General features: G+C 44.8%; 3 protein-coding genes across 5 annotated transcripts; 2 read left to right on the top strand and 1 right to left on the bottom strand.

Moving 5' to 3' along the window:
• Positions 1-2995: 2995 nt before the first annotated feature.
• On the top strand, positions 2996-4630 carry LOC117854805 (uncharacterized). The gene has a single exon (XM_034737058.2). It carries the CDS (start codon positions 3552-3554, stop codon positions 4488-4490), a length of 939 nt encoding a protein of 312 aa, XP_034592949.1. The 5' UTR covers positions 2996-3551; the 3' UTR covers positions 4491-4630.
• Positions 4631-5810: 1180 nt separating this feature from the next.
• Positions 5811-10361, bottom strand: LOC117856571 (uncharacterized). The gene is made up of 9 exons (XM_072293877.1): positions 9496-10361; positions 8420-8832; positions 8125-8303; positions 7429-7509; positions 7245-7331; positions 7015-7138; positions 6837-6908; positions 6445-6525; positions 5811-6134 (listed from the first exon to the last, which is right to left on the bottom strand). The coding sequence occupies exons 1-9, from the start codon at positions 9867-9869 to the stop codon at positions 6028-6030; spliced, it is 1518 nt and encodes a 505-aa protein (XP_072149978.1). The 5' UTR covers positions 9870-10361; the 3' UTR covers positions 5811-6027.
• Positions 10362-14319: 3958 nt separating this feature from the next.
• LOC117855492 (endoribonuclease Dicer homolog 3a) lies at positions 14320-24758 on the top strand. Of its 3 annotated transcripts, none has more exons than XM_034737861.2 (26): positions 14320-14495; positions 15857-15959; positions 16054-16234; positions 16309-16422; positions 16879-16944; positions 17113-17182; positions 17646-17710; positions 17997-18128; positions 18211-18363; positions 18495-18675; positions 18763-18868; positions 18953-19145; positions 19237-19397; positions 19509-19733; positions 19889-20157; positions 20304-20575; positions 20662-21158; positions 21242-21339; positions 21580-21782; positions 21880-22089; positions 22200-22673; positions 22773-23054; positions 23385-23711; positions 23799-23967; positions 24083-24194; positions 24271-24758. In XM_034737861.2, exons 1-26 carry the CDS (start codon positions 14450-14452, stop codon positions 24479-24481), a joined length of 4920 nt encoding a protein of 1639 aa, XP_034593752.1. In that variant the 5' UTR covers positions 14320-14449; the 3' UTR covers positions 24482-24758. The 3 variants fall into 3 exon arrangements, with proteins under 3 accessions (XP_034593752.1, XP_034593750.1, XP_034593751.1); XM_034737859.2 differs by having other exon boundaries at positions 14321-14495; positions 16879-17013; XM_034737860.2 differs by lacking the exon at positions 14320-14495 and adding an exon at positions 14895-15642 and having other exon boundaries at positions 16879-17013.
• Positions 24759-25147: the final 389 nt, after the last annotated feature.

The following is a 25147-nucleotide window of genomic DNA, read 5'->3' as shown; positions in this document are numbered from 1 at the left end:
GACAGATGCTCTTCTTCACACTGATAGCTGAATTCAAAAGGCTAACGAAGAGATATCCTAAAAGCTTGGAGAATGAAATGCTTTACTTAGAATACTAAGACAACCAGGCACTTTACTTCAGGCTTTGATCTACCACTTACAGAACTATTTTGCTCTCTTTAGTGAAAGGCTCCTGCTTGTGTGCTTCAAGAGGAAAATGGAAAAAATCCATAGTAAATGGAACTTCACCCATTTCAATGACCTCGGGAACTTATCTATTCCTATTTTAACTCAGATTTTCATTTGCTGCTATGCGAAAGCAATTCAAGTAACTAACTGCACCTTCTTTTCTAATTGAAATTCGTTGTGCATGCCCATCCTCCTTCTGTTTATCGCTTTGTGGGCGACCCTTGTGCTTCTTCTTCACAAGGTGATCCTCCCTTGACCACTCCCGATCGGTAAGTGGTACTCCCAAAAGGAAAGGGGGAACGGTTCTCTCCTTGGGCTCCTCCACGCCAATACGAATTCAAGCAACAACCCTCTCTATCGTTGAGAACCTTCTTTGCCTAGCTCATCTACATGAAAGATCTCTCGAGTGAGCTTGTCTCTCTTGTAGTCGACAAGCAGGTCAACCCATCATGAGGTATACTTCTTCATTTCCAGTTGAACTTAAAGCATCGAATGTAGTGTACGATGGGAAGAATTCAAGCCTTTTGGCGAAGAAATGTGGAGACAGCAATCAAATCTAGAAGAGTGGTAGTACATGGAAAACATCATTGATATGTTTTGGTGTCTCGTGCAGCCTTCTTGGACAATTGAGTACAATTACGACACATAAATGACTGGTACAAGCAGCTGACACTTTGACTATCTACTCGCCCCCATGAGGGTGGTCCACAGGGTTCATAACTACCCCTCTTACTACGGGGTGAGTGTATAACTAAGAGTTGAAGTTGTTCTCTGGTAAATCAATTTCCTTCAAACTTTTGAGACCACCAATTAACCAAGGGATGGTGCCTGGGAACTTGCATCCAGGGAGTTGAAGAACTTTTATTTAGCTACTTCAGGTTATCATTCTTTTCTGGAATGCTTCCACTAAGACTATTCTATCTCTAAATTAGCAATTCCTTATTTTCTAGTTGATCAATCTCCCTAGATATTGGCCCCACCAAATTGTTTGATGAGAGATCAAGTGTCGACTGGTTCACCAAGGTTGTTATTCCCGGGAATATTGATCCAGTGAGCTAGCTTGCATCAAGGTGCTAGACCCGAGACTGGTTACCAAAAGCAGCTGGTATCGACCCGTTGAATGTGTTCATGTGAAGGTCCTGGATCTCCTCAGGAATTTAGTCTCAGTTGGTAATTCCAACCGGAACTAGGGGGGCCTTTAGTCCCGGTTAGTGTTTTCAACCGGGATAAAAATACTTCTCGTCTCACTAGCTGTTACAACCGAGACTAAAGGGGCCGGGACTAAAGGGCGCTCTTTAGTCTCGGTTGATATTATCAACCGGGACTAAAGAGCTCCCCGTTGGTAGCTATTGGTGGTGGATTCTTAATTCGGGACTAAAAACACTTTAGTCCAAGTTTAAAATCAACCGGAACAAAGGCTTATGTATGGAAAGTCAGTTCTCTACTTGTGTTCACTGGTTTGGTTACGTGGCCCGGTGAGCTTCCGCCTAACCTGGGGGAGAGCTCGATCGGACAGGGCTCGTGAGCGCGCGCTGGCGACCTCCACTCTCACAGACTGCGATCCAGGTTCGGCCGGGCGGCCGGTCGTGCTCGGTTAATGCGGGATGCCGTAGCCAGGAAAGGGCGCAGATCGGCTATGTATCGTAGAGCTCGATCCAACAACTAGTAGGCCGGCGCCCTAGAGAGCTGATGCGCATGGGGGATTGGCCGATTGGGGAGTCGGTGGCAGTAGGAGCAAAAGCAAACCGATGTGCTGTGTGTCCCATCCCCATGTCTTGATTCTTGATAGCATGTGATGTTGAATGTTGAGACTAGTCAGTGTGCAGTCCTGTTTGCAAAGTTGCAAACATACATTGCTTTCAAGATGTGATTTCAGAACTTTTTGCAGTAATAACGTTCTGAGTAATTTAAGTGTGCAAGGAGATTGATTGAACATGACTGAGGACAGTACACTAATATTCACTTCAGTACGGTCATCAACAAAGAGCAGGAGGAAATGACTATTATGATTTGGTCAGCAACTCAGCGACTCTAATCTCTACTACTAGCAAGTACCAACCACTTGACTGAACAGCTCTTGAACGATTCTTTTCTCACTTCAACACAAACTGAACTTTTATCCTCTTCTGTTCCGAGAATGGATAAACAAACATGCATTGGCCCTGGCCACTACTGGTCCAGTCCAACACGGAAGAGAGATCCAGGAGGAACGTTGAATCCGCCGTCACTCGCCACCAAATGCTCTCTCTGATCAATTCCACATTGAAGCTCTCAAACTCACACGTCGCCTTCATCACTGCGCCCATCAGCATCCCCAGAAGCCTTGCGCAACGAGGCAAGAGGGTTCTCTCTCATCCAGGGCTACCTCCTCCTGCCACACTGACCAATCAGATACTCCCTGATGGCTAGCCTGTGACGACGACGATGGCGACAGACGAAGTCTAAAGGTTTATCCACGGACCATGAGAGCAGGAACGCCAGCCGCAGCCTCTTCTCTCTATGTTATACGTGCAGGTAGAGCAAGATGCCTTTGCCAGTCTAAACACCAGCACGCATCCTAAATCCATCAGCTGATGCATTGACCAGTCTTTTGTCTGAACAACTAACAATAACAAGGACCCGGCATCGCCTTTCCTCCCCAACAAAATAGCCAGATTCTACAAGTAGTTGCAGTGTACATTTCATCCGTAGACTCGTCAGTGTCCAAGTTAGCTGCCTGGTCCTCCTACATTCGCCTGCCTTCACATCGTTGGGAACGCACGATACAGCTATCCTCCCCCTGAATCCGAGAAATCTCCTGTGGCTCGATCCCATCATCTCCACATGCCTTGCGATCTTTAACATGCTGCCACCCACATGGCCCTGCTCGCCGCTGCCGAGACCTGAAGGCCCCCCAAAAGGGATCCAGCTCCAATGCTGCCTGATAGCTCATGGAGCCTTGGGCTTTGCCGGCTGCTCGTGGTGAAGGCTGGCAGTAGATATTAGAATACTGGTGGGAGTACGACGGCCTGCAGGGAAACCAAGGGCTGGTCCCTGAAAGATGGAGCATTAATTCCACGCAAGCGGAGAAGGTTCCTCCGGTTTTAAACACCCCACGAGGCCGGGGGCTTCTTCCTCCTCTCGCTTTCATGTACAGCTCACTTTCTTGGCCTCCCCCCTTTCCAGCTCGGTTAGCTAACTCATGGTCGCCTCATCCCCTCGCCCAACTCCACATCTTTGCATGGCTTTCATGGCACTTCCAGTCGCCTATGTATAGCAATAGCTAGCCCGCCGCCTTCTTCGTCGTCAGCGGTCAGTCACCCTGTCGATCTCAGGGTACACATATTCCTCGATCAGATCATATATATAGGATCGTGTTCCGATCCAAAAAGGCCAGCATCTACATGATGCAGGATTTGTTCTCGGTCCCGTCGTGCTTCTCGGCCGGCGAGAAGCTCCCGGACGTCCCGGCGCCCGCGGCGGCAACCAGGTCGGGGCAGAGCGCGGTGACGCTGGTCTACCGCGCCGGGATCGCCGGCCACGACCGCCTGGTGACGGTGACATGGTGCAGGAACCTGCTCACCCACGGCCTGTCCGTGTCGATCGAAGGGTCGGCGGGCGCCGGCAAGGACAAGACCGGCAGGGAGTGGGGAGAGGCCGGCGGCGGCGGCGGCGGTGGCGCAGCCTCCAAGAGCTGCAGCAGCGCCTGCAAGGTGGAGATGCAGCCGTGGCACTTCTGGCGCAAGTACGGCGCCAAGCAGTTCCAGGTCGACGGCAAGGCGATCGACGTCGTCTGGGACCTCAGGAGCGCGCGGTACTCCGATGAGCCCGAGCCGCTGTCGGACTACTACGTCGCGGTGGTCTCGGGCGAGGAGGTCGTCCTCCTCCTCGGCAACCTCAAGAAGGAGGCGTTCCGGCGCACCGGGTCGCGGCCATCGCTCCAGGACGCAGTCCTCGTGTGCAAGAAGGAGCACGTCTTCAGCAAGAAGCGGTTCCTCACCAAGGCCAGGTTCCACGAGAAGGGCAAGCTGCACGACATCAGCATCGAGTGCAGCAGCGGCAACCTCAACGGCGGCGTCGACGTCGACATGGTGATCAAGATCGACGGCTCCGTGAACGTCCTCGTCAGGCACCTGCAGTGGAAGTTCAGGGGCAACGAGTGCATCTCCATCGACCAGCTCAAGGTGCAGGTGTACTGGGACGCGCACGACTGGCTCTTCGGCACAGGGATGAGGAACGCACTGTTCATCTTCAAGCCCGAGCTGCCGTCGACCTCTGCTGACTTCCACACTGACGAGTGCTCTGATTTCTGCCTCTTTCTGTACGCATGGAAGGTTGAGTGAGTGAACTAGGATCCTACACTTGTTACTACATTACAGTGGACATCTCTTACCATGTTATGAACCAATAATTCATATCATGTAATACTGATGGATTGGGAGGTGAAAGTGTATGGAAATGATTGCGGCCATCTTCTTTCTCATTCCTTCCCGTGGGAGTGTGCTGTGCACATGGAGGATTGGACTGGAGGGGCACACAGGATAGTCCTGGGGATTAGAAACAGGCTGGTCCTGATAGAGAAACATTACAGGCAGGATTCGCAATGCCATGGCCTTTCCCAATCATGCATTCATGCTGAATTATCCTGGGAAAGTCCAGCTAAGAGCTGGTCCCTCTCCAATGCAGTACTCTGCTTATTCTCTCTTATATTCTTTAGCTCGTTTATTTTATCCTCCTAATTTATTTTTTTGCTCCATTCAAAAACGAGGACGGCAGAAGGAGCAAAAAATCCTAAATGCTGATATATAATGTCTACCATTCAGATCATGTAACCTATTATCAAAAGGCAACTATTCAAGGAATCAAAAAATAAAAAATACTTTACAATTGGGTTTGAAATAATGAGCTATTTTATTTCTGCCCCTAAAATGATCTCATTTGATCTGGACCCTGTAAATTTGGTATTCAAAATTGCCATATAAGATTCCAGACACGCTGGGCCAGTTTTTTTAATAGAACATTTGGTATATAGATAAAAGAAATCGCAGAAACAATCAAGGTGCTCAGTTTATTTACTGATCCTCATCTGCTGAAATTAATGTAAATCCTATAGATGTATAGTTAAAAAGAAGGATCAGGATTGAACAAAACCAAACCAAAGATGTATATATGGATAAACTGGATCCTACTTAATATGCTTCATTGCTTAGATTTCACAAGTGAGGCTCAGTCCAACAAACTAAACTCCAGGGATTCATTATACAAAGTTACAAACTGAAATAGTTTAGGGCTTACCATGCATTGATTCCCATTAATGTATTTCATATAGTGTTCAGGAGAAAAAACACAGGCTGAATGGGTGATTCAAGTAGATTCAAGAAAAAATGGTTTCCTGATGCTTATTTTCCCCCCAATGTTGATAACTATATTATTGTTTAAGAAGAGCAAAATCTCAAAAACCACCTATTCGAAAGCGTCCGAGCTTAAAATAGAACATAGAAATTATTCTACAAAGACCCAACCTAGGAGAGACTAGATGGGTTTTTCATTAAGGAAATAGGCACCCAATTGAAAAGGACTTAGAACCTAAGTGCCTGGAAAAACTTGGGATGCACAACCACACCTCACCCCAGTCAGTTGAGCTAGGCTCACTTCCTGCAGAGTGCTTCCACAACAGAGCCCAAATTATGTAAACATGGGAAAGTAAATTATCTGATCAAATGAGCAGTTCAAATAGTTACAAAGAATGCAATATGGTTATCACAAAATACAACATGGGGAGAGAAGTTCTCACACGGAACTTTCTTGGAACAAAGATACTTCTCAAATTCATGGCATATCAGTTAAATGACTGATCAAACTAATATAAATGATAAAAGGTTATTTTCGGCCAAAACCAAACCATTTCGCCAAGAAAAAGTTGTTTTTCCCACGAGGAGCCTCATCTGCAGCCTTTACGCCACTTCCACGAGTTGTCCTTTGGTTAACTGTGATGGAAATAACCATAACCAAAAATTAGAGGAACTATATCACATCAAAATTGAATTAGCAAGGCAGATACAGAAAGATCAATTAGCATGGTGTTCAGAGCTTAAAATTGATATGAGATTGTAAAAAAAATTAAAAAAATCAATCAAAAGGAACTCTAGAGTCTCTAGACAGAGCCAATTTCTGGATGCAATTAATTCTTGTTTCTACATTTCATCAAGGTTAACCAAGCAAATGCTGTGCAGTTTCTATATACAAGCAATCTGCTTATCAAATATTCAAATCATAATGGAGGCGCAAAAATATTACTTGAATTTGACTTCTTAGTGTCTTGGGATGATCCTGATGCTGAAGTAGAACGTTTTTGCTCTGGAGGACTTTCATCATTACCTAGTAAAGAAAAGCATAAAATCGTATCAGACATCATGGTAAAAACAAAAAAGATGAGCAGGGCACTTGAAACAAACATAATTTAGCAATCCAATACTAAATGAGTTATTTGGAAATTTCAGTTGAGTTATTAAAGTTCTATGAGATGGTAGATGAGTTACTGATAAGCGTATTTGTTCTGAAAAGCATCAGCTGTAATGTGACTGCTGGGTCAATTTAAAAAGAATGGACACAAATTGCAGATTTGTTTTCAAGGTGAGAATACAATATGATGATAAATGTACAGTTTACATATAATGGATGAAACTCACCATCTGTGGTTGAACTTACGTAGGCGTTCTTCAGGTACTCAACAAAAGAGTGATCATTGTGATCAAGCATCACTATTAAAGTGCAAGGTACAGGTTAACAACAGTTATTACTCTCTGATTGTTCGATTTTTTGATTTTGTACGCATATATCAATGTATAAGTAAGATAAGTATATTACATTGCTGAAACAATTCGTGCCTCATATGCTCAGATGTACCGAACAAAAGCAGTTGAACAGCCTCTGAATCTCTTTTTGAGCACTTTTTGGAAAGGTTGCTCGTATCTAGGAGGATACCTGCAAGCTGACGGGAAACCCGTAAAGTAAAATCAGGAGAGTTCCCTCAAAAACATGTAATCAGGAGATGCCAGTAATTTTCACAGGATACTACATGTAGAAAATGCACTAACCAGAAGTTTCTTTATGTCCAAGCTCTGAAGTATGCTATAAGCATCTTCACAATAGGTATTGGTCAGGATTGTGCAAACTGAGCCCACCTAGGAGACAAAATCAAGCATGCTTATGAAATAAATTATAAATGGTAAAATCATATACATTAACCTCTGCAGACACTTGAAAATTACACATTATTACCTCAGCTTTTGATTTCAGAACATCTTGCCCCACCACAAGCAAGCTAATTCTCTGGTCCATTATTAATCCATCCATATCAACCTAATGATTCCCAAAGTCAGAATCATATACATGATGGTTACCACGGGATATATATGTTTATAGCTTTATTATTTCTTTCAAACTGCAAAAAGGATTCATGTTGCATCTTGCATGCCCACAGAACAGAAAAGGCAGTTGGAAGTTAACAAGCAAATAGATAAGAGCGAACTGTTGGTGCTGCGGCACTCCTGCAAACTGTTTAACTGTTCCTGATAGCTTATGCATACATTAAACGTATCAACTTTAAATTCCTCCATCCCCCACTTGTAGCTCAATGCATTCCCCTTCGTATGTGCATATAAACGTATTATGCTACAGGCACAAATGCGGAAATTCTGAAAGCCTATCGGTCAAGGTCACTCAAAGGACAACCACATGGTGCCAATCAAAATTGAGGACACCCACATGACACGACCAAAATGTGTTGCTGTATATACCATTGGCATTATACCCCACCCCTGTCGCCTCTGCCTCGAATAAAAGCCCAATAACTCAGGGACCTAGACAGTTGTTGAATTTGTCTGAAACTAACTCCACCACCACCACACCGTACGCCAGCCATCACCATTCATGTCTCAAAGCACTGTGTACACGCATTACGATCACATGACGTACCTCGTCAGCAAAGAGCAGTGCCGAGGAGTCGACTCCGACGTGGTAGAGGAGCCAAGCCGCTTGCCTGCACCTCGGCATCCTGCTCCGGCGCATGTTCACCACCGGCACCGCTGCCTGGCCATCCCCCTTGCTCGACAGCATCCACGCGTAGCATATCGCCGCCACAATCGAGCTCACACCTACCCAAGTTCAGAACGAAAAGTCCAGTAACTGACCACACTGCTCAGATTCAGTTCAAATTTCAAACATGGGAGCCAGATTTCCCCATGGGACCAAAAGTCCAGAAGAATCTTACTTTTGGAGGCGTCGGAGAGCACGAGCTTGGTGGACCTCGACCGGGGGCGGTCCCCTGCCGCTAGATCGGCGACCACGGCGCGCTGGCGGCGGAGGAAGGAGTTGAGGCGGGCGACACCGTCGTCGAACACTTCGGCGGCGAAAGCGGGGGCGGAGGATGCGGACGCGTGGCGGCGGTGGCGTGAGTGCGCGGCGGAGGTGGGCGAGGTGGATGTGGAGGTGGTGCGGTGGTGTGGGGAGTCGGGGGTGGGGGCGTCGCGGAAGCGGGACTTGCGGCGAGACGACTGCGGGTTTGGGGGCAGGGAGGGGGACGGGGAGGGGGGCGCGGAGGAGGCGAAGGGGTCGGAGCGCGGAGGGGACGAGATGGACGCGCGCTGCAGGATCTCGTCGCCGATGCCGCCCGGCTGCCAGTGCCTGCACGCGCGCAAGCCGGAGGAAGATTAGTTCTTGCCTTCTTGGCGGGCGTTGCCGCGGGCGCCATGGGCAGCAAACTTTGTAACCAGAGTGAGGTGAGATCACAGTTGGGCCACAACCGAGGTGCTTTGCCTGTTGGGCTGTTGGATAGGCTTTTCGGCCTGTTAAAGATGAGGGCCTACTAAAATTCTCACAAAAAAAATGAATCACTTCTTTTTTTTAAAAAAAAAGAAACAATTAGAGGTGACAAAAGAAATTTGATAATTTTATGCCTAAAAATTACAAACTGTGGCACAGAAGATAGAGCAGAACAGAGGGTAGTACTTGGCATGAACAACAAATTATGGTGCATATGTTGAAAAAGATAGCTATCCGTTTTTCTTTGAAAAAATAGTGCAATTTGACAGCATAAGTTTTGGTTTAACACATCGACTTCAGGGAATTCCGCGTGACCGCGTCTGCGAAGCTTCTAATTCAGCGGGCGAGGTGAGCCGTGACCGTGAGCCAACGATGTTTTGCACGGGAACTCCAGGCATCAGTGAATCAAGCCAACATATTCGTAGGAATAAGACTTCAGGAGTCCGTGAAACTACGCGAGCGCGCTGCGCGCATGGCATATGTGTGCGCGGCGCATCGGTGCACGGGCGAAGTGATCTGATTTACCTTCTCGCGGACCGCGACATGGGGTCCCGGCGGTCGAGCGCCGGCGAGGGCTCCGTCCCGGACCCGCCGGCGAACCTGGGCACCTGCCTGGACGGCGAGCCGAGGCCCATCCGCCCCGGCGATCCGGCCCCGACCATCCTCTTCGCCTCCTCCAGCCAATCCTGCGTCTGCTTGCTCGCGCTGCCGCTGCCGCCGCCGCCGCTCTTCCCCTGCTTATTCTTCCCCGCTGGCGATGCTGGCCTCTTGCCGCTGTCGCCGGTCAGATCGTACCCGCCGCCGCCGCCGCCGCCGCCGCCGCTGTGCCGCGCGCCGACCGTGCCGAAGAACCAGTCGTTCATGAAGTCCGTCAGGTCCGGCGTCCCGTCCACCTCCATGGCAGCTGCTGCTCGCGCGCGTACGTGTCCAGAGAACTACTCTCGCACGCGAACGTACGTGCTCTCGCTCTCTTGCTTAGCTTTGCTGTGCTGTTTCCAGATGTTTCTGCGAAGGTTTTGGATGCAAGTAGTATCGGGGGGGTTTGTTGCGGAGATGGAGAGGCGGGCGGTGGCGAGAGCGCGTCAACTGATGTGGCGGCCGGCCGGGGACGGGCGGCGTCTTGTATTGTTCGGTCATTCCGAGGGGCTGTGATTTGCCGCGAGACGGCAAGGATGTCATACACTAGCCTGCAGGTGGAGCTCGCTGATGAGACAACGGTCGACAGCCCAGCGACAGTTGCCCTGATTGGGTGGGATGTTGGTGACGTGAGCATTGCGGCCTGTTTCTTAACCTGGTCTTCTCTTTCGATCGATGATGAAAGCATGCTCCTTTACCTTATACTCCCTCCGTCCCCAAAAGAATGCAATTCTGGAACAGTATCATGATTTACTGTGTCAAGTTTGACCTATTATAGATGAAAAAGTATAAATATATATAATATCAAATAAACATCATTAGATTAATTACGAAATGTATTTTCATAATAAATTAATTTGGAACCATAAATGTGAATAGTATTTACTACAAACCTGGTCAAACGTGAAGCACTTTAACTGGCACGCATACCATAGTTGCATCCTTTTCAGGACAGAGGGAGTACTCCTTTGCACCATAAGCTCCGCCATTGAATAATTGACTGTTGCTATTTTATTAGCAACAGCTTCATGATCAGAGGTGCCAGCGGTTTGGATGCGTAACGTTGCACATCAGTTTCATCATCGTATGAATTTTAGCAGGATAAACTCCATCCCTTGTATGCATATGTACGGTTCCACTCCTAAACTCCAGCAACTCCATCAAAAAATTCAGCCAAACACCCTAGGAGCACCTCTAAGTGTTGGTTTTGTAAGGGGATCAGCTCATACAAGCCCAACAAAAGCACGTGGAGTGATAAGATGATGAACGAGTCAGGGGCGTAGCTAGGATTTGACCGCGGCGCCGAGTAGAAAACAATCTCATACGAAATTTTTATAAGAACTCTAATATAACACTGACAATAAAAGTATATTCTAGAAACGGATCATGGAACCTCGTACATTTTGCTATGTACTAGTAATAACGTAAATATATATGGACCGCTATTAATTTTTATCACCGATCAAACACCGGTAAAAATGATGTCTTGGATAACAAAGCATCGAGATGGGTTTGGTGACACAAAGAAAATTGTATTTAGGTCAGTTTATCTTAAAAATATAATGAAATACAAAACATGAAAAAAATAGAAGAAAACTACATGCCAATTATATGCTTTTCTCAGTAGTCTTGAATCAATTGTTTCCTTTTTCTTCGTGGTCAGTGTCCAAAAGAATTGAGAGGAAGGGACAATAGATCTTTAAGATACATCATCTAATGGTTGAAAAAATAAAGAACTGCAAAGGGAGTCCTTTTCATGCATCTATAATGCTCTATTGAGGTACTGCAATCCCCACGGGTCAATCTAACTTGGTATGACCTTATGAGCCGGTGGGTTGATATTTGCTTTGGGCTAATGGTGCCTTACTTGAGGGACTAATTCCTGTGTTTAGTGAAACAATTAAGGAGGTTTCCTATGGTGTGTTAGGGGCTTACGGCAGCATTAGGGGGGGTCAGGCCCTTGCACGCCCCCCCTTGGCTCCGTCCCTGGAATGAGTCCACCTCTCAAGCCAAACACACCTTTGATTTGTTTAGTATGTCACATAGCGATATTTCAAAGTTTAACTATCATAATAAATAAATCTTTATGAAAAATGATCTGTACATAAATATTATGTTTATATGGGCTACTAATGTGATACCCATCACTGGTGACCCGTCACATTCTTTCCCTGCAACAACGAAGCAGGCATGTGGGGCAATCACAGAAAGGCTGCGCAAATAAGAAGAAAATATTTTTCATTGGTGAAATGTGAAATCACAGAAGAATGAAAAAAAAACAAAACATCGATGCATTCATATAGAATACAAGAGCTAGTTTCTTTTGTTGAGTGACGAACTGATGTCCAAACCAAAATCTAAGGGATAGATCGATCTCCATTGTTCCAATGTTACTCCTATTCCCCTACATCACTATAACTGTTCGCATGCTTCTCCATCCCATGCATTTTTCATGCCCCTCTTATATCTCTCTTCCTTCTCCATTATTGCACACCGCCTTATGATTCGTTTTGGACTTAATCATGTTGGGTAGCCTCGCCTAACAAACTCAACCTAGCTCGATTGAGGCTTGAATTTGCAACTCTATATGATCGTTGAGTAGATATTTCTTCTACTCGGTTCGTTAAAAAAAAAGATATTTGACATGAGGCTTTGTAAAAGCTGACAATTTGGTGGGCTCTTTGACCTTCAACTCCGATCCACCCCTTGCGTATCAGGTAGGCTTAGACTTACCCTATTTCCAATTAAAACTTGATATTTAATTTGAGTGGATCTATTTGGCTGGTCTATTAGGTCTGTAGAAGGGAGATCCGGAGATGAGACATTGCGTGGGGCGGCAAGTGATTCATGGCAGTAGCGAGGTGAGGCATTAGGTGGTGGATCGATATGCAATGCACCAAGATAAAGTTTTCAACTTATGTTGCGTTTTCAAGGTTTTCATAAAAAGCCATGTTTGGAACTCCGCAATGACAGGAAAGCCCGTAAATTAGGACAAAACTCTATTATAAGAACGGAAGAAATCTAAGCGACATTCTCCGTTCATTTGTCTTTATATAAAATATTTTTCTCGTCAATTTCACATTTTAGCCTACAATTAGACTAAAAAATATGCAAGTGTGCCATAAAAATGGTGCATTAAATTCATTTTTGAAAAATAGTAATACCTATTTATTAATAAAATGTTACATAAAAATGTTACAGGCCCCACGAGTCATGGTCTCTGTCACAACTCACAACTCGCGAGGTAAAGCTACCCAACTATAGATGGTCAGATGGGCTAGGCCCACCGGGCGGCCCGAGGTCCAGCACTAGCACGACCCAACATGAGACGAATAGTGCCCGGACAGGCCGGCACGATGTGTCAGGCCAGGCCTGGGCCGCCTCCTCGGCACGCTGGGCCAACACGAGAGCCCGGTATGATTTGTGGGCCGGCCCAATGCAGCCCGACAGCCTGCTAGCAACACACACACGCGGGAAAACCCTAACTCTTTACCCCCTCCCCTCCCCCAACACCTAGCAGCCGGCGGCCCTCCCTCACTCTTTCTCGTGACGCCTCCACCACTGCCGGGGACCGCCGCTGCTAGTGCCGAGCATTAGCACGATAAAAAAACCATCGTGCCGGATCTGAATCAACAGTTTAGCACGCAGTATCAGCTTAATCCGGCATGAAAAAACCATCGAACCTAATAGTGCAAGGTCTATTCGAGTCGGGCCAAATCGAGCAGTGCAAGACTTGTACCGGGCAGCCCATCTGTCAATCTATGGCCTTGTTTACTTCCCAAGTTGGGAGTTGCAAAATTGGCATTTTACCATAAATGCGACACTGTAGCGTTTCGTTTGTATTTGTGAATTATTGTCCAAATATTGACTAATTAGGCTCAAAAGATTCGTCTCGCAAAGTACAACAAAACTGTGCAATTAGTTTTTGATTTCGTCTACATTTAGTATTCCATGCATGTACCGCAAGTTTGATGTGATGGGAAATCTTCTTTTTGGATAGTGTCAAAGTTGGGAGTTTGGAGGGGAGTAAATTATATACCCAGCCACCGCGTCGGCAGATGCCGTGGGTCCCTGACTCCTTCGGCCTTCGCATAGCCTCACGGTCAAATCGCCACATAGACAACACCTGAACCGTCATCGTCATCGCTGGCTGACACGCGGGGTAAAAAGTTATATGGCCCATGGTCAGTTATACTGATGGATAGAAGTGCCCGTGAACTATTCTTTCACGGGAAAGGCAGGCAGTGAAATCCACGCCTACCTTTACCAGTTTCCAAGGTGGGCCACGCGGTGTCAGCGGCGCATTCCAGCTCGAACGGCGTGTACAAGGCTACATGCGCACCATGTGCGTTATCCACCTGACCACCTCACCTATTGCTCGTGAGCTCCTCGAATTCGGCTCGTCCGCGGCTCGACTCGGACTGAACGGAGCTCGAGCTGACTCCAATGCGGCTAATCTCGAACTACTCGAGCGCCCAGCTGGGGCTATTCGATTAGATTCGTCTATCTCAGCACGATTCTCTTCCTCTCTCGTACATTTACGGATGTGTTTATCAGCTCTGTTAAAGGCAACTAAACTAGCCGAGGTCTAAACAGACTCGGCCGGATTTCAGGCTTGGATCGAGCTCGGCTCGTTGACAAAAGGCACTGACCTCGCCGGTTGATGACCAGCCAGGAGTAATAACCGGCACAGTCCTCTTTTCCTCCCCTTTTACCCCCACGTCGTCGTCCCGACTCGCCGAGTTTCAGTGTGCTCGAGCAATAACCGGTGATCGATAGTAAGGATCCCCTCCTCAGGGGCGACGTGGACGCGGTCGCGTTGGGCGGCGGCGGGGACGAGGCGATGGGCGCCGCCGATTCCGCGGCGGAGGCAGCCGTCGCCGCCGATGGTCAGTTTTCCTTCCTGTGGTTTTTTTTTGGGTTTTAGGTTTGCTGTTGTCGCCGGTGTTCCTGCGATTGCGCCATGGAGATTAGGGCGTGATTAGGCTGGGTTATGTAATGCACGCTCGATTCCTGCGGGTACTGCTTCGATCGCGTTAATGCGGGTGAACTGGAGCGTTTTGGCAGCGGTTCTGCATGATTAGATGCCGTGCTTGAATCGGGGCTCAGAGCAACTCAAGAGTCTGCTAGAGTTTCCGAAAAATTCTTCCCTAATTTTTTTTCCCAAAAACATATTAACCCACAGCAGATTACTTTTAAAATAGACTACATTATCGTAATTGATCCCAAGCTGACACCTTAATACTCTCTCCCCCTCATTCTTTCTCTTCTTCCTCTAGTCGAAGAAGAACCGAACGGAGCGTGGCCGTGAGCTTCCCCCCAGAGGAGAGGGGAGAACAGAGACCACCCCCGCCGCGAGAAAGAAGAAAGCTGCCGTCCCAGTTAGCTATAAAAGCTCACTCTCTCTCCCCGCTGCCTTTCCTTCCCCCTTTCCTTCCCTTCCTCTGCTGCCGCACGATCCGGCACGGGAGTTTCCTGGCCGCCCGATCCGCTCGCCAGCTGCCTCGACACCTGCGCCGCCGCCCGTACCGGCCGCCCACGCGGCCTCGACCACGCACGCCACCGGCCACCCTCGCGCTGTCCCGGAGCTCCGCCCCATGGCTCCGCTCGGTCCCTGCCTGCCATCCTGACCCTCCGCGCCGGCTGGCCCCTCTGCACCGCGGCCGGACGGCCTAGCTCCGGTGGCTGTCGTGCCCCGCAGCTCGCGCGCCGGCCCGCCGAGCTCCCGAGGCTGCCGTGCGGTAGGGCACGCGCCCGCAGTGCCCTACCGCTCGCGCGCGCCGGCCGGGCCAGCTCTGGCCGCCGCCGTGCTTCGCGGCTCGCGGTCGACCGGGCCAGTGGCCGTCGGGGGCAGCGGCGGCGGACCGGGTGGGGAGGGCCGGTGACGGGCAAGAGAAGGAAGAGAGAAAGAAAGAGGAGAGGAAGAAGAAAGCTGCCGTCCCAGCTAGCTATAAATTCCGGGATCGGGGAAGGACCGTTGATGAGGTGTTTTAGCGTCCGCGCATTTCTACGGGAATGACGGAGGAGCTGTCGGAGGTAGTTTTTTTTTGTTTTTCCTCTAAATAAGGTTTGGGGCAATTTTAAGGGAGCTTTTGGAGTTGCTCTTACGGGTTTTTCCAGAAGCTTCTGGAGCCACTAGTCGGACTGCGCCGCTGGAGGTTTTTGGGAGGGTTTGGGGGCTAAGCGCCGCGAATTTGGTGGGGGCTGCGGGCTATTAGTGACGGATTTCTGTTGATTGTTGCATGAGCAGTAGACATGAATCCTTTGAAGAGGACATCCGAATCATCCGTTCAAGAAGATGAAGGCGTGCATAAACAGCAGAAGAGGGAGTGTCAGGATTTCACCCCCAGAAGGTTCTGCACATTTGTCAAGCATTACGCTATTATATACCTTCAGGAGAACAGAGTACCATATGGTGATTGTGCTTGTGATGTTGAAATTGGTTAGGTACCAGCTTGATCTTTATGAGGTTGCTACGCGTCAGAACACGATTGCTATGCTTGATACGGGAGCTGGGAAGACAATGATTGCTGTCATGCTCATCAAGCATTTTGGGAAGATCAGCAAAACAAATAATGACCGAAAGCTCATCATATTCCTTGCGCCAACAGTTCAACTTGTCACGCAGGTGGTACCGTGAACGCAGCTGATGGTTCTGACTAACTGAAATGATACAGTTTGCGCTGATATTTTCTGTAACAGCAATGTGAGGTGATTAAGAGCTACACTGATTTTGAGGTGGAGCACTATCATGGTGCAAAGGGTGTCGATCAATGGAAGGCTTACAACTGGCAGGAGCAACTTGCAAAGTATCAGGCAAGTTTGATTCCTTTTTTCCCAGTCTTATTGATTCCTCGGTTCTAAAAGAAAAGATCCTACCAAATTTATGGCGGTGCTATTTTACACTCCTCTCCGTTCATTAAATTTGATGACAGTAGTTGTTACCTCTTCGGCTTTACTCGACTTGTGTTTGAAGATCATGACAAGTACTGTACTGCATGATATAATTTATTTGAACTTATATGCATATTGAAGCCTTTTGACCAATAAAGTCTTTTTTCTTGTGTGTATTCGCTCGTAATTGTTTTCCCTTGTTAAGATATGATTATTCAATCTTCTGCCATGGCGCCTTCGATCAATGTGGTAAACTGATAATAAAAATTTATGTTCGTAGATTAAACATTAAAGAAAATTTCTGCAGCAAAGTTGCAGAATCCTGGTTTGTAACTATAGATGGTCACGTTACTTGACATTCACTGTGAAAAATTGCAGGTTATGGTCATGACACCACAGGTGCTGCTAGATGCTTTACGCCAAGCTTTCCTGGTCTTAGACATGGTTAGTCTCATGATATTTGATGAATGCCATCATGCAACTGGTAACCACCCTTATACAAGGATAATGACGGTATTCTGGAAAGCCCACTTTCTTGTTATACTTACAAAGTTACGAGCCACTTTCTTTTTGTCTCCTTTTTAATTTCTCTCATCTTTACCGATTGAACAGGAGTTCTATCACAGATCTGAGCACAAGCCAAATGTGTTTGGTATGACAGCATCACCTGTTATAAGAAAAGGCAAGCATCAATGATAAAAGTATATAATGTTCTTTATAGTTATGTTTCAGACATCACAAAGTTCCCTGATTTTTAACTAACATCTGAAATGGCTAAACTAATGAACTTTGTGTCAGAAATGAAATTTGAGCTGATGATTACTGAATTGAATCATGCTTGACATGTAATAACATCATTGAGAAATATGATGATGATGATGATGTTATAGGAGACTTGGCTGTACATGCATTGAAAATTAACCAAAATATCACAAATGATGGCATTCGGGTCATATACTAAAATCCATCATGACAGTGTGAAAGAAATAGAATTTTATAGAGAAATTCGAAGGATATAATCATTGACTGTGCTTCCACCATATCTGTCAATTTTCCTGCAATTTTGTTTGTTCCATACCATGGATTCTGTATCTTCACTTTTTAATATTTGTTGATGTTTTGCTATTATTTTCTCATTTTTACAGGAGTCTCCTCTGATATGGATTGCGAAAATCAGCTCTCTGAGCTGGAAAATATTTTAGATTCCAAGGTACGTCTCTTTCTTTTCTAGTTTATACTGCTTGTGTGAACAAGCTTGTCAGATTATGCAGGACATGCTAGCTGCGATTATTCCAATATTCCAATTTTATAGACATGGCGATATTGAATTGTGCTTCAGACTGTGGTTTACAGCTGTACTTATTTCAAGCTAGAAAATGAAAGTGTTTAATTGTATGCTTCTATTTTGATCTGTATTTTTTTAGGTGAAATATATCCAATTTGCCTTACACTACTGGAAATGCCCTTAACATGCTCCTATTTGCATTGTAATGCAGATACACACTGTGTTGGATAGAGAAGAGATAGAACTTTGCGTTCCTTCGGCAAAAGAAGTGAACAGATACTATGAGCCAAGAACTGTTTCTTTTGAAGATTTAAGTGAAGAACTAGGAATTTTGTGTTCCAAGGTTTTATAATCTTTAATTCCTTGCTCTGTGGTTGAAGTGTTTAAGATGGACATCTAAAATCAGTATCATTTTATCTGTGCAGTACGATGGGCTGATAGCACAATTGTACAGTAGGCTGACCAACCAGTACAAAGATGCTGATGAAATAACAAAGGAATCACGGAGGCGTCTCTCTAATTCTTTAGCAAAGATTTGCTATTGCCTTGAAGATGTCGGTCTTCTTTGTGCGAGTGAGGTAGTTAGATTGGTTTTAAGCTATTATTTGTTTGCCCTTGTTTCTTTGTCACAATTGTTTTTTGTCTTTTATTTTGTCATTCTTGTATAAGCAAAATTCCATGGCATTTATTTAACTTATCTTTCTCTTAGGCTACTAAAATTTGCATCGAAAGGGGTCACAGAAAAGGTTGGCTGAAGGGAGGCGGTGACACCACCGATCAGCAAAGTGATGCAAATGGACCAGGCTTGTTTGCAGAAAATTCAATGCTTCATATGAAGTTCTTTGAGGAAGCGTTGCATATAATTGACAAACGCCTCCAACAGCAACAAGGTACAAATACTTGATAAAACTAATTCAATGCAGTACAACATCCTTTATTAAGTAAGACGCATGGATGATGATTCCCTGATGTTTCAGGAATTGATGCACTTCTGAACTCAGAGAGTGGATGTGTGGAAGCAATAAAGGGGGGCTATATCTCGCCAAAGCTCCATGAGCTCATCCAAATATTTCTCTCTTTCAGGTGAAGAGATATTTTTATTAATTCTACCTGTTCATTTCGAACTATGTGTCTTTACACTACATGACATACATCTGTGTCTAACAGTGATGTTGAACATGTCCGATGCCTTATTTTTGTGGACCGAAAGATTACTGCCAGAGTCATTGAGCGGACTATGAAGAAAATTGGCCGACTCCCATATTTCAGAGTCTCTTTCCTAACTGGTGGGAGTTCTTCTGTGGATGCACTGACCCCTAAAATGCAAAAGGACACACTGGATTCATTCCGCTCTGGAGAGGTATTTAACATCTGTCAACATTTAAGTAAACTGAGACATACTTCTCATGATCTGATGTTGTTTATTCTGCACCTCCTGAAATAAAATGCAGGTCAACTTACTATTTACTACAGATGTTGCAGAAGAGGGTATCCATGTCCCAGACTGCTCGTGTGTAGTACGATTTGATTTGCCGAAGACTACCCGCAGCTATGTGCAGTCACGTGGGCGAGCCCGACAAAAGGACTCTCAGTACATACTAATGATTGAACAGTAAACCCTTTAATCTGTTAATTGTCTGGAGTACTTATACTTGTGATGATACAATGATTGCCATGACAATAAAGTGATTACAAGAAGCCATTATGTCATTATTTTTTGCAGGGGAAATGTAAAACAAAATGATTTAATATCTTCCCTTATGAGAAGTAAGACCTTGATGGCCGAGATTGCTTCAAACCGAGAGCCTGAGGATTCACACCCCAGTTTCTTTCCCATTCCCACAGAAGAAATAAATGAGTACCATATAAGCACAACAGGAGCCAAAATAACTACTGATTCCAGCATCAGTGTTCTCTACCAGTACTGTGACAAACTTCCAAAGGACAAGTATGATGACTACATCCAAATTTTATTATTTTACATGGCTATATTATACATTAAAAAAAATCTACCATACAAAGTTTCTGTTTGATTTTTTTTTCTTTTCCTGTGTAGAATTCTAATTCTAACCCATTTTTCTGACTTTCTTGCTCATGTTGAAGGTACTACACCCCAAGACCCACGTTTCAGTTCAGCCAGTATGGTGATGGCTATGAGTGTACAGTAACATTACCATCTAGTGCCATGTTTCAGCTTTTAGTAGGCCCAAAAGCAAGAAACATGCAGAAAGCAAAGCAGCTTGTTTGCCTTGATGCATGTAAGAGGCTGCATCAGCTGGGAGCACTTGATGACCACCTTTCTCCATCAGCTGAAGAGCTGCCACTGGAAATTTTGAGCAAGACTAGTACCTGCACGTCTGGTGCAGGTTTAGGTACGTGATTGCCAAATCCTAATAATGTTTCTACCACCTACTTTTATGTAATTGCCATGCACACTGGAGCTGATTTTGTAATATTTATTTATTTACTAACTGACAAAGAAACAATCAGTATCTCTAACAACGGGGCATTCTCAAAGGTACAACCAAACGGAAAGAGCTGCATGGTACAACCAAGGTTCTTTCTATGTCTGGCTCTTGGGCTTCAGACAGAAGTGTTACTAAGCTTCAAGGCTACACGATGAATTTTATTTGTGATCAAGTTGGCCAGAAATATTCTGACTTTGTCCTGTTAATTGATGCAAATATAGCAAAAGAAGCTGCTACTTTGGATATTGATCTGTATTTGCATGACAAGATGGTAAAGGCTTCAGTGTCTCCCTGTGGATCTCTTGAGTTGGATGCTCAGCAGGTCTGGTCAAGTCCATATATCATTTATGTACTTTGCTTCGGATTCATTTCTTCTTACCTGAAAGATTCCTTTCCCTTGTCTTTTAGATGGAACAAGCAAAACTATTTCAAGCACTTCTCTTTAATGGTTTGTTTGGAAAACTGTTCACTGGATCAAAAGCATCCAAAACCGCAAGGGAGTTTATTCTCAAGAAAGATAATACATTCCTGTGGGACAAAGCAAATATGTATTTGCTTTTACCTGTGGATCCTACTCTGGATTCTGCTAAAAGCGTTTGCATTAACTGGAGTGTGATTGAAGTAGCAGCTACAGCCGTTGGACTTATGAGGAGCATTTATTCGGAGGACCAACAGAACCTGATTGATAAACTTAATCCTGAAAAAAATGGTGGAGATCTGATTCATTTGGCCAACAAGTCATGTAAGGCTGATGATCTTAGAAATATGGTAGTCCTAGCACTTCACACAGGGAAGATATATACTTCTCTTGATGTATCTGATTTATGTGCGAGTAGCACATTTGATGGTGCTTCTGATAAGAAAGAAGCAAAATTCCGGACGTTTGCAGAATACTTTGAGAAGAAGTATGCTAAATCTTTTGCATATTAATATGCTCATACATGAATACACAATTAACCCACACTTAGCTAACACACTTCATTTGCAGGTACAGCGTATTTCTTCATCATCCCTCACAGCCATTGCTAGTGTTGAAACCCACTCATAATCCTCACAACCTTCTTTCTTCCAAGATCAGAGATGAAGGTCCTTATCTCCTGATGGCTACATCTAGCTTTTGTTTACTCCAAGCATAATGTGTCATGTTGTTTTCCAAGCAGAGTTCTTTAAGAATCTCTGTTCTTTTTTACTTTTGACTATGATTGATATAGAATCAATTTGATTAAACTATGCTATTCAGTGGATACTACTTCTCTTTTAACTGTAGTCAAGTTGATAATTTTCTATAAAGATACAATTTGTTTATTCTTTATTACTTTTTTGTAGGCAACCGTGTGGAAAATAAAAATAGGGCGAATAGCCTTGTTCACATGCCTCCAGAGCTGCTGATTCCCCTTGATTTACCTGTTGATGTTTTGAGAGTATTCTATTTGTTTCCATCCCTGATGTATCGCATTGAGTCACTAATGCTAGCCAGCCAATTAAGAAGTGAAATTGCATACACAGGTTCTGATATATCAAGCTTCCTGGTATGAGATGGTTCTTAATACTTTTTTGCTTATTTCTATACATAGTATTCTGTTAATTCCTTAAAATGTAATAATCAAATTCCCTACATTTCCTCAGATTCTGGAAGCTCTTACAACCCTTAGATGCTGCGAGGACTTCTCTATGGAGCGTTTAGAGTTATTGGGGGATTCTGTACTTAAGTATGCAGTGAGTTCCCATCTTTTCCTCACATTTCCTAATAAGCATGAGGGGCAGTTGTCGTCCAGAAGGCAAGAAATTATATGTAATGCAACACTTCATAAGCTTGGTATTGAAAGCAAGATACAGGTAATTTACATCCATATAATTGGCAATATAACAAAATGCTGCATTTTTCCTAACATGAGTTTTCACACCTTTTTAAGCTTAATTTGTTATTGGTGGAATGTCATCCACAGGGTTACATACGTGATGCTGCATTTGATCCTCGTCGATGGCTTGCACCTGGACAGCTGTCTATTTGGCCATGTCCTTGTGAATGCCCAGTAAATTCTGAGGTTGTAACTGAGGATATTCATAGGATTGATGACAAATCTATAATTATAGGCAAGGCGTGTGACAAGGGACACAGATGGATATGTTCCAAAACCATCTCTGATTGTGTCGAGGCTTTAATTGGGGCATATTATGTGGGAGGGGGATTAAGAGCAGCCTTTTCTGTTCTCAAATGGTTGCAGATTGAGATTGAAACTGAGGAAGACCTGATTGTGAAAGCCATGTCGAGTGCTTCTGTGTGGAATTATCTGCCAAAAGTTGATGTAGTTGAATTGCTTGAAGCAAAAATAGGCTATGCTTTTTCGGTGAAAGGTTTGCTGATAGAGGCTCTCACCCACCCATCACAGCAAGAATCAGGAGCAACATACTGCTACCAGGTATGGTTGATATTGGTCTTGAACGTTACTTAGCTACTTTGGCATATTTGATGCTTGAATTGTATTCTACTTCTCTAATGGGAGATCTTTTACTTCCAGCGCTTGGAGTTCCTTGGAGATGCAGTCTTGGATATTTTACTAACACGCCATCTTTTCCTTAGTCATAAAGACATTGATGAGGGGGAGCTGACAGATTTACGATCTGCATCAGTAAATAATGAAAATTTTGCACAAGTTGCAGTGAAGTACAATCTGCACCACTTTCTCCAGCATTCTTCTGGGCTCCTTCAAGACCAAATCAACGAATACGTGAATGGTCTGGAAGGTTCATCCATGGACAGAACCAGCCTTTTATCCAGTGGACCATCTAGGGGGCCAAAAGTATGTTCTCTCTCCCTCTCTGTCCCTCTGCTTTATTAGTTCATAACGATTGATAAAAAAAAAATGCAGACCACATGTATGGCATATGCGGATGTGCTTTCATTTAGGAGTAGCATATTAGCACATTAGCACATTATTTATTAATATACTTTATGGTCTGTTGGGCTTCAATGGTTGAAACTAGGATCAAAATTTGATTGATAGGCAGTAGCCAACCAGTAATCCGGATTTTCTGCCTAAGCCCAGGATACTGTAAACCTTGGTTGAAACATTGTCCTTATCTAGAATAATACTTCATTTCACTAATTCACTCTGTCTTCTTTCACACAGGTTCTAGGTGATATTGTAGAAAGTATTGCAGGTGCAGTCCTTATAGACACCAAACTTGATTTGGATCTAGTTTGGGGGGTTTTCAAACCTCTTCTTTCTCCAATTGTCACACCTGAGAATCTGGAGTTACCCCCTTTCAGAGAACTTCATGAGTGGTGTGACAAGAGTGGGTACTTTTTGGGAATTAAGTGTGAAAATCGAGGAGACAACATAATGGCTATTCTCAATTTACAACTCAAGGATTTGCTTCTTGCAAGGCAAGGTCATGGAAAGAACAAAGTAGATGCAAAAGCACACGCAGCTTCCTTATTGCTCAGGGATCTGGAGGTACCTCTTCATTTATGCTCCATTCTTTTGGTAATTCATGCTGACTGGCTTAGGGACTCAGTAGCTCAACATCTATCTTGTTGGCAGGAAAAAGGGCTTGTAATTCCAAAGAATGCTAGCAGAACGGAACAATCTGATAGTCCAAAACATCACAGCAACTTGCTTGATGCTATGGACACACAGAATATAGCACCACCAAGGCAAAAGGAATTAACCGTGTCAAGTACTGTTCCTGGCTCTGTTATTGATGAACCATGTATGTGTTCTAGTCTTAGTTGTTTTGTTTATTTGTTATCCAATAATTGGGACCTCACCTATGAATATCACTTATATTGTTCACAAGAATTCAACCATGTATCCTATTTGCGCAGTGGTTGTGAAGGTTAAGTTGAGTAAAGGAGGTCCTCGTATATCATTGTACGAATCATGTAAAAAACTACAGTGGCCAATGCCTACATTTGAATATGTGAAAGTCAAACCAAGGTACCACTGTTTCACATTGGATTTGTTGTTAGCTTGTGTAAATAACTATCTAATCTTTTCTTTTTGACAACATCAGCGTGTGCCCCTCATCTGATGGTTCCTCACAAAAGGCTGCGCCTCAAGGATTCGCATTTTCTTCGATAATAACATTGCACATACCAAACGGCGATGTCATCAGCCTCACAGGAGATGGACGTGCGGATAAGAAGAGCTCACAGGATTCAGCTGCGCTGCTCATGCTCTATGAGCTGCAGCGGCGAGGTAGATTCCAAGTCCAAGAAGTATGAGGCACCACAACAAAGTCGTGGTTAAATTGTGAAAAGTGTAATGTTACCGGTGATTATTCGCTTGGGCATCTTGGAATAATAGGATCAAACCAGTTGCCCTTACCCCTCGCCAGTGTAGGAAAATAATATAGCCGTGCTGGCTTCTGTTGCGTCCATCTTGTGGATTCAGATATGTCTTCTGTGGGCATTTGAGGACACAGCTGCGTCCACTGGCCGCCGTGATGTATATGTACATATGCAGTAGTAATAAGCATCAGCTCGGTTTCCAGATTCAAAATTTTATGAGCCGAAATTTTCTTGCAAGCCATAATATTAGTTACATGCTAATTTTTTTTTACTGTAGCGCTAATCTTCCTGTGATACTCTATCGAAGCCTCTCTCTGCAATGTTTTTCTTTACACTAGTTTTCCTCGGTATTATCCCTCTCTTGCTCAGAACTCAGAACGCCGGTTGATCACATAGGCATCACGAATATCGAACTCTATCATAACTGTAGTGGCTTCCGGTATCTCAGAAACGAAAATAGCCACCAAGACATGGTGAAAGTGAATTTGATTATGATTCAATTCTCGTTCGGCATTCGCTCCGGTTTCTCTTTTTAGAGGCTAGATGTGGCGAATTTACAGTCGGGCCAAAAGAAAATGTGGGCCTTAGCCCTCAAGAACA

This window comes from Setaria viridis, chromosome 5 (genome assembly GCF_005286985.2).
Source record: "Setaria viridis chromosome 5, Setaria_viridis_v4.0, whole genome shotgun sequence".
NCBI classification, from domain to species: domain Eukaryota; kingdom Viridiplantae; phylum Streptophyta; class Magnoliopsida; order Poales; family Poaceae; genus Setaria; species Setaria viridis.
The sequence above is the reverse complement of the archived record's forward strand: the minus strand, read 5'-3'. Positions and strand labels throughout refer to the sequence as shown.

What these genes read in the sequence shown, in the direction of transcription:
- LOC117854805 (XM_034737058.2), top strand. Translation starts at nt 3,552, where the DNA reads ATGATGCAGGATTTGTTCTCGGTCCCGTCGTGCTTCTCGGCCGGCGAG.
- LOC117856571 (XM_072293877.1), bottom strand. Translation starts at nt 9,869, where the DNA reads ATGGAGGTGGACGGGACGCCGGACCTGACGGACTTCATGAACGACTGG. An exon ending in TTCTGAAATCAAAAGCTGAG is followed by an intron (nt 7,332 to 7,428) that starts GTAATAATGTGT and finishes TTTGTCTCCTAG; the next exon opens with GTGGGCTCAGTTTGCACAAT. An exon ending in CGTAAGTTCAACCACAGATG is followed by an intron (nt 6,526 to 6,836) that starts GTGAGTTTCATC and finishes TTTCTTTACTAG; the next exon opens with GTAATGATGAAAGTCCTCCA.
- LOC117855492 (XM_034737859.2), top strand. Translation starts at nt 14,450, where the DNA reads ATGGGCGCCGCCGATTCCGCGGCGGAGGCAGCCGTCGCCGCCGATG. An exon ending in GGCAGCCGTCGCCGCCGATG is followed by an intron (nt 14,496 to 15,856) that starts GTCAGTTTTCCT and finishes TTGCATGAGCAG; the next exon opens with TAGACATGAATCCTTTGAAG. An exon ending in TACATACTAATGATTGAACA is followed by an intron (nt 19,398 to 19,508) that starts GTAAACCCTTTA and finishes TATTTTTTGCAG; the next exon opens with GGGAAATGTAAAACAAAATG.